Source organism: Cynoglossus semilaevis, chromosome 19 (genome assembly GCF_000523025.1).
Source record: "Cynoglossus semilaevis isolate Cse_v1.0 chromosome 19, Cse_v1.0, whole genome shotgun sequence".
Taxonomy (NCBI): domain Eukaryota; kingdom Metazoa; phylum Chordata; class Actinopteri; order Pleuronectiformes; family Cynoglossidae; genus Cynoglossus; species Cynoglossus semilaevis.
The window spans coordinates 5,577,607-5,590,899 of NC_024325.1; the positions used below are offsets into that span (position 1 = coordinate 5,577,607).

At 39.6% G+C, this 13,293-nt stretch overlaps 1 protein-coding gene across 1 annotated transcript in view; it reads right to left on the minus strand.

Annotated features, from left to right (window-relative positions):
• Positions 1–267: 267 nt before the first annotated feature.
• igsf9bb (immunoglobulin superfamily, member 9Bb) overlaps positions 268–13,293 on the minus strand; it is a 56,268-nt gene continuing 43,242 nt past the window's right edge. The window contains exons 16-20 of the mRNA XM_008332483.3: positions 12,815–12,979; positions 12,562–12,607; positions 8,353–9,984; positions 2,242–2,369; positions 268–1,798 (exon numbers count right to left, since the gene is read on the minus strand). Coding sequence (XP_008330705.1) covers positions 1,584–1,798; positions 2,242–2,369; positions 8,353–9,984; positions 12,562–12,607; positions 12,815–12,979 — 2,186 coding nt within the window. The 3' untranslated portion in view covers positions 268–1,583. The remainder of the gene's footprint in view (positions 1,799–2,241; positions 2,370–8,352; positions 9,985–12,561; positions 12,608–12,814; positions 12,980–13,293) is intronic.

Sequence of the window (13,293 nt, forward strand, 5' to 3'; positions counted from 1 at the left end):
TATTTTGCTATTTATTTGGCATGAATATAATTCTGAATAGGATTTAGAGCCCTCTAATCAAAAACTAAAGGACAAACTATATCGCTAAAAGAAAAGTGACAAGATTTGCTCCAGTGCAAACTGATATAAAGAGCTATGGAGCAGACAAAAAGAAATGACATTAGTTTAAAGCTAACCATGCTATAGTCTTTAAAAATCAAAATCTAATTTTTTTTGTTAGTATGAAGAGCAACTTTAAAGAGAAAATACATTTAAAATCAGCTCACGGTTATATTTTTTTGTGTGTCTGCAGAGAAAATATTAATAAAGCACTATTTTTTTTTCTTTTGTGACAAAACTAGGTGCAAGACAGAGTAACTGTATGTGTGCACACCTAACCAACTAGAAAAAAGCACATAAACTTTGGATTGTAGAAAAAGTCTATAGAAAAAGAAAAGGATATGTGAAGGAGTGGAGAGAAGCTAGTGAGTTCTGCTGGCTGATCCTGGTGGTTGTGTGGTCTCGTGTCCTGTGCTCTGAGGTAAACTTGGTAGGAAGTGAGAATATCCATAGTTTGCGAGGCTAGTTTGTCGGCAGAGTAGAGACTTTGCTGGCGGAACGGATCCGATGTGAGGTTGCTGTAAACAGAGACCGGGGGGAGGGAACGGGAGAGGAGGGGGAGTTGGCTCAGCTCATTGTGACCCAAGACCCAAGCCTGGAGAAATTTTCAATTTTAAATAAAAATGTTGAACGATGGGAGTTAGTAATCAAGTATCACTAATATATTTATACATATATATATAGTTATCAAGTTTATAGTAATGCAGGTTTTTGCACTGGAGTAAAACTTTGAAATTTGTGGTGACACATTTTAATCTAATCTGCTGCTGAATGTTTTAAAGGGCTATATTTCTCAATTCTAACACACACAGAACTGTTATGTGTAGATGGGAATCCCAGTCAAAAAAAAAAGTTTCAAACCTTAGAGAGATAAAGGTTAGAACCATGATTTCCCTCGCAGCATTAAAGCTGGAGTAGGCAGGATAGTTTTGGCATTTTTATCAATGATTCATTAAGTCAAGTAATTAAATAAAGAGAAAGATGATGGTGGACTTTGTTCAGAAAGAAATAAATGATATTTTCTCCTCTAAAATGTCAACTATCCTTTCATTAAAAGTTGCTATTTTCAGCATTGGTAACGCCAAGGGTTTAGATGAACGATTGCCAGAGTGCCTGCTAGTGCTCATGGTGGGGGGAGAGATTTGTGTACAGAACCTCCAATGGCTCAGTATCATGGTAGTCATGTGACTTCAGATTTAAGAAACAAATTCTGCTACTACAGATTTAATCTGTACTTTGGGGACTAATTTTGGACTCTTGTTATTTGGAGTCCTCAGGCGTCCGTCAGTTTCTCAGAACGGTTACTAATACGATTTAAATGACCAAATGAGTTGGAAGAATAGAATGAACGGTCAAATTTAGTGATTCCCCGATACAGATGGTTAGAAAAGTTCTGATAGTTGTTTTTTGTTGATTCTTTTCTTCAAAATTGTTATGTTTAGAACCAGGGCCATATTGTGTTGTGACTTTGTCTTCAAGGACCTTCAGAGGAGAGTAGCATGGTCGAGGTCTATGTTGTCCATGCTCGCCAAAATAGCTTTCTGGTCCTCCCGAGGTTGGCGGCGATACAGCAGAGCAGAAAAGCGAGTGTATGGGTCATGGAGAATGGGCCGTTTCCTCTTCTTGCGGAGGTAGAGCGCTTCCTCTGGCTGAAGTACCTGAGAGGTGTAGGCCTGCTGGGTCTGAGAGGTGGAGACACCTGGAGGAAGGGAGGTGAATGTCACATCAAAACCTTAATAATTCAACAAATCATTATAATCACCCGAAAACAAATGCTTAAAACCTTAAAATCTACTGACACTTCTATCACACCACACAGCCTTTAGTAAATAGTTAATTATTATTATTCTCCAGGTTTCCACAGTGCCAAGGGGCAAGGCCGGCTACCATCTGGGTCTAATTGTCCACTCGTACCAGCTTCAAAGAAACAGGTTCTTGTAGGAAAATAAATGGCTGTGCAATCTATGTGAAATAGTAATATTGTACCAGAATCATTGAATACGTCTAGCACCACCTGCAGGCCAGGGAAGCTGAGCTACGTGTTGTATGTTAACAAACACAAAACTGTAAAGGTCCAACCTGGAGGCTGCATTCATTTTTTTTTAGTAATATTCATTAAGAATCACAAACCAGGGTTCACACCTGCTTTCTTCCTGGACTTGGAATTATTGTTGTTTACTGTCATCTTCTTGGTCTTTTTAATACGTTGGTACCTCAGTGCATCAATCCTCTCAGACCCTGATAGGGCACTCAGCGCACCTCGATGTTTTCTGGATGAAAAGAGAGAGGGGGAAACGGGTAACTCCAGGCCATCGAGACAGTCTACTGTACGGTTGCACTACGGAGGGCAAAAGAACCAGAGACCTGCACAACCTCAGACGAGCACCAGCGGTGCTTAGCCACAAAGTGCAGGACATTGCTGAAGGATCAATGTGAGACACCAAAAAGGACAGTTCTGCTACTGCCAAACATCTGCACATTTTAACCATCAAATACTAATCTTTTAGATAAATTATAACTTTGGTTCTTTTTAATCTTGCGAATATAATATCATGAATTAATAATTAGGAACAGTTAAGACATTTTTGCTCAAATTGATCCAAACAATTTTGACTCAAAGAAAATGAACTTTTATATGAAACCCATCAACTGTCATGGTGTGTATGAGAACACTAATACACTTGTTAGGAAGAAACAACATTTAAAAAAGACTTGCACTGTTGATTTCAGAGGACAAGAGAAAAAAATCCAACAGTATTTTCAATAAGAACAACATTTCAAATCATTGTTAAAGTTTTGTTGTTTTACTTCAAGTCTACACTCTGAAAATAACAGTTGCAAATGTTTCTTTGGTGTGGAAAGGTCACATCTGCCCCTGAATGCAACTTAAGACATCCCTCACTTCCTGCAGGTTCTCACATATTTATGCCACACACACACGCACACGCGCACACACAGCTCTTTCAAGGCACAGAAACAATTCACATTACAGAAAAGCCAACTTCCCACCGTGGCTGCAGAGAGAAACCGGAGTTCATTAGTAGAGGAGAAGAATCACAGCTGAGCAACAAAGCATCATCAATGTGTATTCATAGACATGGATACTGTCTACAATGGGCTTCACCATGCTGACAGGGGGAGAGATGGCGGGAGGGGAAAATGACTACTCGGGAACAGTCACATAATGAAAAATAAGCCAAAGGAAAGCGAAGCACTAGGACAACAAATGTAACAAGAATTTATCCATAGAATTGTTTTTTTTTTTCTTTTTTTTTCGAAACGGAAGAGCAATATTTAGCGATGGCATGCATGGCAGTTTGCACATGGAACACGACTTTAAAGGGGAATACATTGGATTGCAGCAGGTCATTAGTCACTTTACTCATAGATACGGGTGTTCTCACCCTCCACCACATTGCTCCCTCTTGTGTCGCCCCAGCAAGCCCTTGGCAAAACATTTGTTCCTTAGCATAAAAAGGAGAGCATTTGCTATGTTTTTTTTTTCAAGACACTTGCCTGATAGGGTAAGAACTGTTCTGCAGTCCAAACTTGCAAGTGACAGTGCTTAATGAAAGGATATGCTTCCTTCATGCTGCAGATGCTCATTACAATGCCATGTGTCCACAAGGAAGAGTTCTAAATTTTGGGTTAAACAGACGCTCGTGGGCAGAACTAGCCATAGCTTTTTCTTTTGCTTTTTTACCTTGAATGCATGTCTGGTAAAAGCAGATATGTGTAATCATCTTTTGTACGTTACGAACGATGCGTTTGCAACACATGCGTCATCACTGCCAGGAGCATGCAGCAGACTTTATGCTGAACTGTTGATACAAAATAAACAAATTCTAAACAATAGCTTCCAGTGGACACACAGCGACAGCGGAAGGATATTACTCTGATCACAGAAAATATTTCTCGCAGATTGGAGTCAAAAATATTTTCAATTGGTGTGATGTTAGGCATCTGTGAATAACAGCGTGTCACGCTTGAGGAGAATGCTAAGAGTTTTCCAATGGAGTATTCATCTTTTATATAGGCTATTAATCACTAGGAGGGCTGTGTTCATAAAAGACTGACTGCCACACCTTGCTAATTACCCCCAGAGGATTTCATTAGGACGACATGAAAATATATGTTGCTATGTTCTAAGAAAGCATTCTTTTGTTACCTCAATGAAACATTTCTACAATTTTGTGACTACAGGTGACGCCACCTGTTGGACGTCTGGTCAGGTTTCGATATAAAATGCAGGAAAACAGTACTTATGTTGAGCTGTGCAGTGAACATTTGGACATGTACCACTGGTTGAAACTAAATATTTTAATATATTTGATATATATTTTGTTGGCTAAATACAATTTATTTAAAGAAACTGGGAGTCAATCTGACCTGATCTGGTGGAGGATGAAGAAATATATTTATTACATACTCACACTGTGTGTGTAAATGAAACAATTACTACTTTTTTAAATTCCATGGCTGCACCACACTGATGAACTGTTACAAGAACAAGCAAAGTCGTAAAATTTTCTTTTTTAAACCTTTTTTGCAGTAAATGCTTTGAGTGTTTTTCAGTATAAATAAAATAATGAACTGTACAAAATTGTATAAAATTAACCTTTGCCCTAACTTCTTAAAATTAGTGACCACAGATAAAGGGAAGGCCTTCTTTACAGTACAATATCGCAGATACAAAAAGAAATAATAATACATTTTTTGGTGAATTCTATTTAGTCTGAATAGCTTCCAGGAAAGGTTACTAAGGCTTTTCTACGAACTATTGATGTATCACCGACTACATATTTCTAATTATGTCTATTATTATTAATTGGAGGTTTTCAGAAATCTAATCTTTAATATGAGTTTTAATGTAGCAGTAAAACAAAACACTTTTCTCTATCATTTAACTTTTTAGTTATTTTATGAGCCACATTAATTGGACAAAAAAACAGTTAGAGAGAACAGGAGTTATTATTAATACCAATACAGAATAATTTAGCAAATGATTAATTTTATACCAACATCATAAGAAAAATGTAACAGAGAGACTTAAAAGGATTTCTTCTTCTTCCTTCTCCTAATATCAGTCCCAAGCCTCGAGTCTATAGTGAGGGTTGCTTCAGGAAGAGCATCTGGCAAAGAATGTGTACCACAAAAAGACTGCCAGTTTCTGCTAGATCTGTTCCAGCCCATGTATACGATGACTGCCTCCAGTGTACAGAAGTGGAACTTCAGTAGCAAGTGAAAGGAAAAGGCAGAAGAGTAGCGTTACCTGCTAAGACCAAGACCAAGTCCAAGGAAAAGGAAAAAGGAAAAGGTAATGTAGTGTATGGTGACATAAGAAGAGAGTGAATTCAAGAAGTAATCTTCAAATAAATGAAGAATGTAATAATTTACCAGGGGAGAGCAAAGGAAGGAAGTCATTTTCAGATTTTAGTCTTCAATGGACTCAAAATGATTAAATGGTGTAAACCAAAGGAAGCTATGAAAGGTTTTATAAACAGACTCTGGTCAGGTATTTTACTAGATGACCTAGAAAGCTGAGAAAAAAAATGAGAAAAGAGAAGAAATGACTGTGTTGAAACAAGAAAGTATAGGAGCTAAGAAAAAGTGGAATAGACTTTACAAACTAAAAAGGTTTGTAAAGCAAGAAGTTTGGTCCAGTGACAAGGGTAAGAAACAGAGTGAACAGTAAAGAAGAAGAAGAAAAAGACTTGTATTTACTGTCCTGAAAAGAAGAACCAGCAGGAAAGAGATGTATTGGATTAGGCTGATGAGGCGTATTGATGAGAGAGCAGTAAGCAGTATGCTGTTAAAGTGGAAGCTGCAGAAGAGAGATGAAACAATGTAATAAATCAGGAAGTGCAGTGATAAGTAAAAAGATGATAACTGTGACCTTAAAGGAACAAACATGAATGGCTGCTGGTCCAAATGTGGAAGGCTGTCTATGAGACAAGGTGGGTAGAGAAAGCTTCAAGCTCAAGCTTTGATGTTTGTACTTGTGTACACTTAGAGTAACAGTGAAGACATTAAGTCAGTTTTCCACATGTTAAAGATGTTGGAGAGAGTTGTCGGAGCGAGACCTGTCAGTTCTCAAGTTCAGTTCACTTGAAGACCTGAAGTCTTGAAGTGAGTGACAGATGGTTTCAGAGCTGATCAGAGAGACAAGCTGGGCTTCACTTTTGTTTGCCATGCTACTAACATACGGACTGACATATGGGGACATGCAGTGGGCTGTGGGCAGGATAGGATGACGGTAAACACAAAAAAGGACTAGGGAAAATGTGCTATGCCTCATAGAGATGAAGTATGAAAGTCAGTAAATAAATGTGTGTGGATGAGACTACTGGGAGTGGCTATCCCCAACATCCTAGGATATAGGATGAGCAGGAGGAAAAGAAGGAAAGACCCAAGAAAGATTTGTTGACATAGTGAGGTGAGGAATAAGGTTCGATGGAGGCAGATGATTGACTGTGGTGACCATTGAACTTAGAGAAAAGAAGGCGACAGCAGAGGTAGAGTATAGGTTTCTGTTATTTGAGTCGTAGGACCGAGGATCAATAAATAATTTGTCTGTTTGACTTTCATAATCTTGGCAATGTTTATTTAACGACACAGTTGAATGGGATTTCAACAATTGTTTCAGCCTGAAAATATACCAGTCTGTGTACAACTTCTATATTATAGTAGGAGCTATTTTATACATCCAATATTCATCAGATAATGAGGCGATCTTTAGTATAGGAATCAATGTTATTTACATTTTAAACTGATGACTTAAGTCAATTCGATTTAAAACTGGACGGATGCTCATCCGAGATGAATTGTCTTTTCATTTATTTCAAGGCTGCATGTGAGTATGGTTAGTTAGCAAACCACTCAAGCATGAAATATTGTTGGTGATACGTCTCTGACCTAGTTTATTCACTGATAGATGGCATATGCATATCAATCAGAATGCATAGTGTGACGAAGACTGCAGAACTTAAAATGCTTCTGGCAATTTTGAGAAAACAATAAAAAAAAGTGAAACAACTGTCAACTTAAGAAAGGAACAAATTAAGCAAAGACTTAAATTTTGTATTCCCCTTTAAAGGACGAGGTGATCAAAAAAGTCCCACCTGCTAACCCCCCCCTTTCAGACATGGATCCAACCCTTACCTATTGCGGTGTAGAGGACCTGGTCACAACAACGCTGCCCAGATAGCTGAGATCAATCAAAAACAAAGCAGGTAAGACTCCAGGAGCCATCAAGAACCACCACACTGCCCCTAAGTTACAGTGATGGAAACATTGCAGTACATGAGAAGCGGACAGGCCCTGTGACACACTTTGCCCAACAATCTTTCCTTGGTAGTCAGACCTGGGAAAGTCCTGGGGACAATTAAGAGGGATTCAGGTGGAAGGGTTACAGAGAGGGAGGTAGGGTAAGGAAAGATCTGAAGGTGAAGGAAATTGGTCAAGCAGTCAGGTTACTAAGGCGAGGATGGGCCGCAGGGCCTGCCAAGATGAACTCTTCTTAAAGCATCCCTCTGCATGTGAAAAGGCATCTTCAAGGCTTGGAGCTAGACATAATAATGAGTATTTACTAGGGAACTGTTTGAATGGATGTTATGGACTTCCTCCTGTTAGGTGAAAGTGAGGACGGTGAGATAACACATGATACGTATGGCAAAACAGGGACCCAGTGGGGATATCTGCACATTTCCAGGCTTTGAGGGGCTTATGCCAAACAAATTACCGTATACAAGTTACACGGGGAAATCAATAATTGATAGCCAGATTCACTATAGCCCCAAAAGGTCTGAAAAGCCATCTGTGAAGCAAATAATTTGCTGTGTAATAACATCTGTTCAATACATCAGTGTTCACTTGAAAAGACTTTGGAACAATGCTTCACAGATGTAGTGGGTGAACACCTTTTATTGGATGTCTGACATGGAAAGCAGCACTGCCTTGACTGAAACTAAAAGTAAAATGTTTCAGAACCTATGAAACAATAATTATAAATGAAGAGTTTCCTTCAACTATTCATTTGTCATTTTATCTAGAAACAGTTTTTAAACAACTTAATGTAAACCAGTGCTTATAGGCTTAAAAAGAGAAACTTAGTTGCTACACGGATGAATTAAAGAACTGTTGCATTAGACAGTGCGCTAGGAACCAAATGCCAGAGCAAATCCACATATTAAAGCATTATGAGTTGGGGCATATGATATAAATGGTCCCCCTACGTATACCACAATCACCTACCCTGAAGCTGATAACTGGGGTGGAGAAGGCTCAGACGGAAGGATCTCCTCCTCAGTCCTCCTCTGAGATGACATCTGCCCAAATATGATGCTGCTGTCCATAGGAGGTGATGGAGACTGGGAAGCTGGGTAGCTGGTTGCAGATGTGGCAAAGGCCAAGTGGGAACGGTAGCTGGGGCTTGCTCTCCTACTACCCTGGCCTTGGGCAGGTGAGGAGGAAGGGGATGATCTCCTGGAGAAGCTGGCTGTGGAAGGAGGGAGGAGGGTAATCTCAGACATCTCTGGTGGTATAGGTGGTTGGACAATGCTGGGACGCGGCCTGGGGCGCACTACAATCTCTGGGGAGCCCTCGTGGGAACTAAAAGGGCTCTGTGTGAGTGGTGAAAGTCGAGAGGGCTGGAGAACCACCTGATGTATGCCAGAATCCATCCTACGAGCCTGTCTGGGACTAAAACGAGGAGTGGCCTCAAACCACCGCGTGTCCAGGCTACTGAATGTGCTAGGGACAATATGCGCCATTGGATCAGTGTAAGGCAAAACTGGCACACCCATACCGTGGCTTGTGTGTCTTAGCTGCCCTAAATGTGCCTCTTGCATAGTTAAATGCTTGGCTGGAGAGCCATGAGGCTTTGCCTTGCTGGGAGACTTGCTTGAGTAGCTCTTTGGGGCCTCCAGTGGCAGGACGGCTGGGTATGTAGGCATAGGGAGGGTGGAGGTCTGGAAAGCACTAAGGGGAAGAACATGAGGGGGAGGGTAAGGGGAATCATGACGGAGCTGCAAAGGGTGATGAGGTGGAAAAATGAATTGAGGTCCCTCCAAACTTGCAAAAGTGAAATCTACCCCTTGCCAAATTTCCGGGGAACGCGAGGAAGAGGTGAGTGTCAGAGGAAGCGGGAAACCAGAGACAGCATATTGTGGGAAATCACCCTCTCCTATTTCTTCAGGAATCACAGGGTGACCGTAAGGACCTTCAGTAAGGTATGGAGGGGAGGACATGACAGAGCTGAGAGGGCTGGTTTCAGGCATGTAAAAAGGAGGTGGTGCGTCATGATCCCCAGGGGGGCCTAGATAGCCATAGAAAGCCCTGTGGTGGAGTGAACCACGGATCTGCCCTGTGGCCTGGAGCCGACTGCTCTCCATGATGGTCATACCTTCGAAGGGCCTGTGGAAACGAGGGCTGTAGGCTGGAGGTTGAAGATATGATTCTTGACTGGAGATTGGGGAAATTTGATGTGTCCGAAGGGGGGCCATAACTGGTGGCAGAGGTCTTGGATCATCATTTTCTTCATCAGACTGCCGAAATTCTGGGTAGAGATCTGATTCTTCCACAAACGGGAAGCCTTCAATCCGCCGCGGCTTAACGGATATGTCAGCATCATTGGGATCAATGACGAAGCGTCCATCGGGGCCTCGGCTTATGAGTTCAATCGGTGTCGTTGCTTCAGCTTCGTGCTTTGTGCCGTACTTCTTACTTGTTATTGCTCTTTTTGTCTTCTTGTACAAAGATAATTCTTCCCTCTTCCCAGGACTTGGAGGAGGTTTCTTCCCACGATGGTCATAGCCATCCTCAGATGTTTCTGACTGGGATGCCTTGGAACGGATACTCTCAGGGCTCACCTTGCCTGAAGATGACCTACAAAAAAGAAGACATTGTTTTAAAAAAAGCTAAATGACAATTAGACAGGCAGGTTCAGTCCCATCTTAATACAGCTACACCTTACCATTAATTTAAAAGAATTGCTTTAGGCCAATATTTTTTCCCATTACATTCTTTTGCACTTTTTCTACAAAAAAAAAGTAATGAACAAGACATTTCATATTTACATTAACCGTATCTGTTGCAAGAAGTGAACAGACCACAGACTTTTTTAACAGGAGATGTTGTTTGGGCCCCAATTTAGTCGGTGATGGTGCAAAATAGTTTTAGTCAGTTCCCCAGCAAGACACGATCTCTGCTTAAAATAATAAGTGATAGCAACTGCTGGTAATGAAGTTAAGTTGAGGTAAAGGTGTTGATATATAGAAGTGAGGTTTTATTTCTCCCAGGAAAACATTATACAAGCAACTGATGCAACAGTAAATGTCAAAGGAAACACAAATGCAGGTAAGGGTGTAGGAATCATCGTGAGGACGCACACGTGAGACAACACACATTCAAAAAACACAAGGTGAGTATAAAGTGAGGATAGTCACCAAGTGTTGTCTCTTTTTGGTAACAGAGACAGACAATGCTGAAATTATTTTATTGCCAAAAAGACACAACAATAGATTCAACATCAAGGAGCCATGTTGCGTTCAAGAGCTGTAATTTCATATGGCTACAACCTAGTGTCCAAGCAACAAGGACACAAAAGACTTTTTAAAGACAAATTAAAACCCATGTTATCTCCCAGCATGTCCCACATAGACATGTTGACTTGGTTAGGCAAAGCTACGGAGTAGTAACAATTTTTCTAATTACCTTTCAACATTTTTTTAAATGACTAATTTACTGTATGAAATTAATGCTGACTTTGGGTGACTTTTTGTTGTGTTTACCACCTTACCTGATTTGAATGGACATTACAATTAACTCATATGGTCCATTGGCTTCAGACAAGGACTAGTAAGAGTACTAGTCTTAGATATATATACATATATACATATATACACACACACATATATATATATACATAAATATTTATATATATGTAAATATATATATATATATGTATATATGTATACATAGGACAATTATTAGTCCGCCTTTAACTATTATTTAATTTTACTCACTAATCTTTTACCTAAGGGATAAGGAACAGGGGCTCATACAAAGTGCAAAAAGTAGATTTATGCGTGCAAGGCCAGGGGGACAATAATTGGCACTCTCAGAGGGGATAAGGGAGGGGGGTTGGGGCCTGTACCTGCCAGCATCCTGCCCCTCCCAGTATGGCTCAAAGCTGGGAATGTAGCTAAGTGGAGTCCTGTAGAAGTAGGGAGAATATGGAGCAATCAGGAAGTCTGTTTATAAGATGTATATGTAAAAAAGCAAAGGCAACAGAAATAGGACAAAAAAAGCAAGAAGCAACAACAAGCGACAGGTTAAACTGGCTTTAAAAACACAGATATAACACAAAGATGTAATGAGCCTGAAAACAGATAATACGTCATGAAGGAACCAAGAAAATGTAAAGGCAAAGCATTGAAATATATCTTCCAGAAACTGCAAAGATATTTGTGATATTTTAGTAAGACTTTAAAGCTAATACAAAAAAAAAAAACACTAATTAGGAGGTTTTTTTTAGAATCATCTGTGGCAGTGGACAATTTCTGCTCCCTGGGGATCAGTTAGAAAGTCTGCTGTTTAAAAACGAAGTTTCAGTATGTCCAATGTCATTTTAATTAATTATTAAAAAATAGTTAACACATGTAATGGACCTATTTGTGTTTACCTTCAGAAAACGGTAACTTAATTAAACCAGCCGTTCTCTTCATTCCACTAGTGGAGATGGTTAATAGTTGGTCTGGGAAAAATGGTTTCTCACACTCCCAGGAAATTTGGTGAACTTCTCACCTGTGAGTCAATGTGTCACTGGAACCTCTTACATAAACCTTATCACAAAATGTTCTTATGTGACAACAGGATAAATGTAAAAATATGAACCCACTCAATGACCAATGGGGGAAGACTCAGCTAGTTTAAACTGAACGGAAATATTTTGATGATGAGTGTTACACTTACTTGATATATTTCTTTAGATTGACCTCTATATACTGTACTGTACTTTGCTTTGCTTTGAGGAATGCAATCCTATTCATATCAAATCATTGGAACTAACAATATAACCTAAACATTTCTGGCAACATGGTTACATTTTTGCACAATGTAAATATTATTCTCACATCTTGTATATATTTGTGTGTTGTGCTGACTGCTTCTGTAGTTTCTGCTTCTCCACTTGTTTTCATTTTAGGTTTTTTTTATTGTGTTTTAGCTGTATTCTAGTCTAGTCTATTTATTATTCTGGTATTTATTTATTACTATCTGGGTCCTTAAAATAATAATAATATTAATGGTTAGCATGTTTGGTTTGACAATAAAAATCCTCTTGAATTCCTGAAATGTAGCCGGCTTTAGAATAAAAAAAATCAAAAACTGTTTCCTGAAGCCACTTTCTTACGATGTAACTACAATCTAAGAAATGTTTTCAGTCCGATGGAGGCTACTTACGGAGTTTCCACACTTTTTCTGCAGTGAGTTATTGACAGAGGAGGGTCTGAAAGACAGAATGGGAATAAAAGATATATATAAAACAACTAAAGAAAGAGAAGCAATAGGAATATGTAACAGTGAATGCAGCGTTACATGCAGTAACAGTACAGATAGGTAAAATGCATTTAAACAAATGACAATAAAACAAATCAATAAAAACTAAGATCAATAAAAATAGTCCAAGAAAACTTGCTCTGGGATTTCCCCCCACCTTTTTTCCTCTTGAGTTTCCTGCGACGCTGTTTGTTGACAAAGCAGGCAGCCATGGTACTGAAGAGAACTGCTGCTGCTAGAAAACAGATGGTGGCCACAATACCTGCCACCACGGGCCGAGCCAGTCCACGCTCCTCCACCAGCTCTGGAGGAGGGAAGAAGTCTGCAATGACAGGAAGGCACAATCAATAAAAAACAAAACTTAAATGTTCTTTTTTTGGTTATTACAAAGAAACCTGATTATGTGGACATAATTATAAGTCATCTTACTATAAATATATTATTCCCTCATTACATATTAGATATATTATCTTAAAAATAAACATTTTACTCACAAAGTGGTTTTTGCACCGTAATCAATGACAAACTGCCAAAAAGGCAAAAACTTCAAATAAACACTGGTATCACGTAGCCATCCTAATCCCCACTGGGGGGCAGCATAGGCCTGCTGCTCGGCAGATCTCATTAAACGCTTCC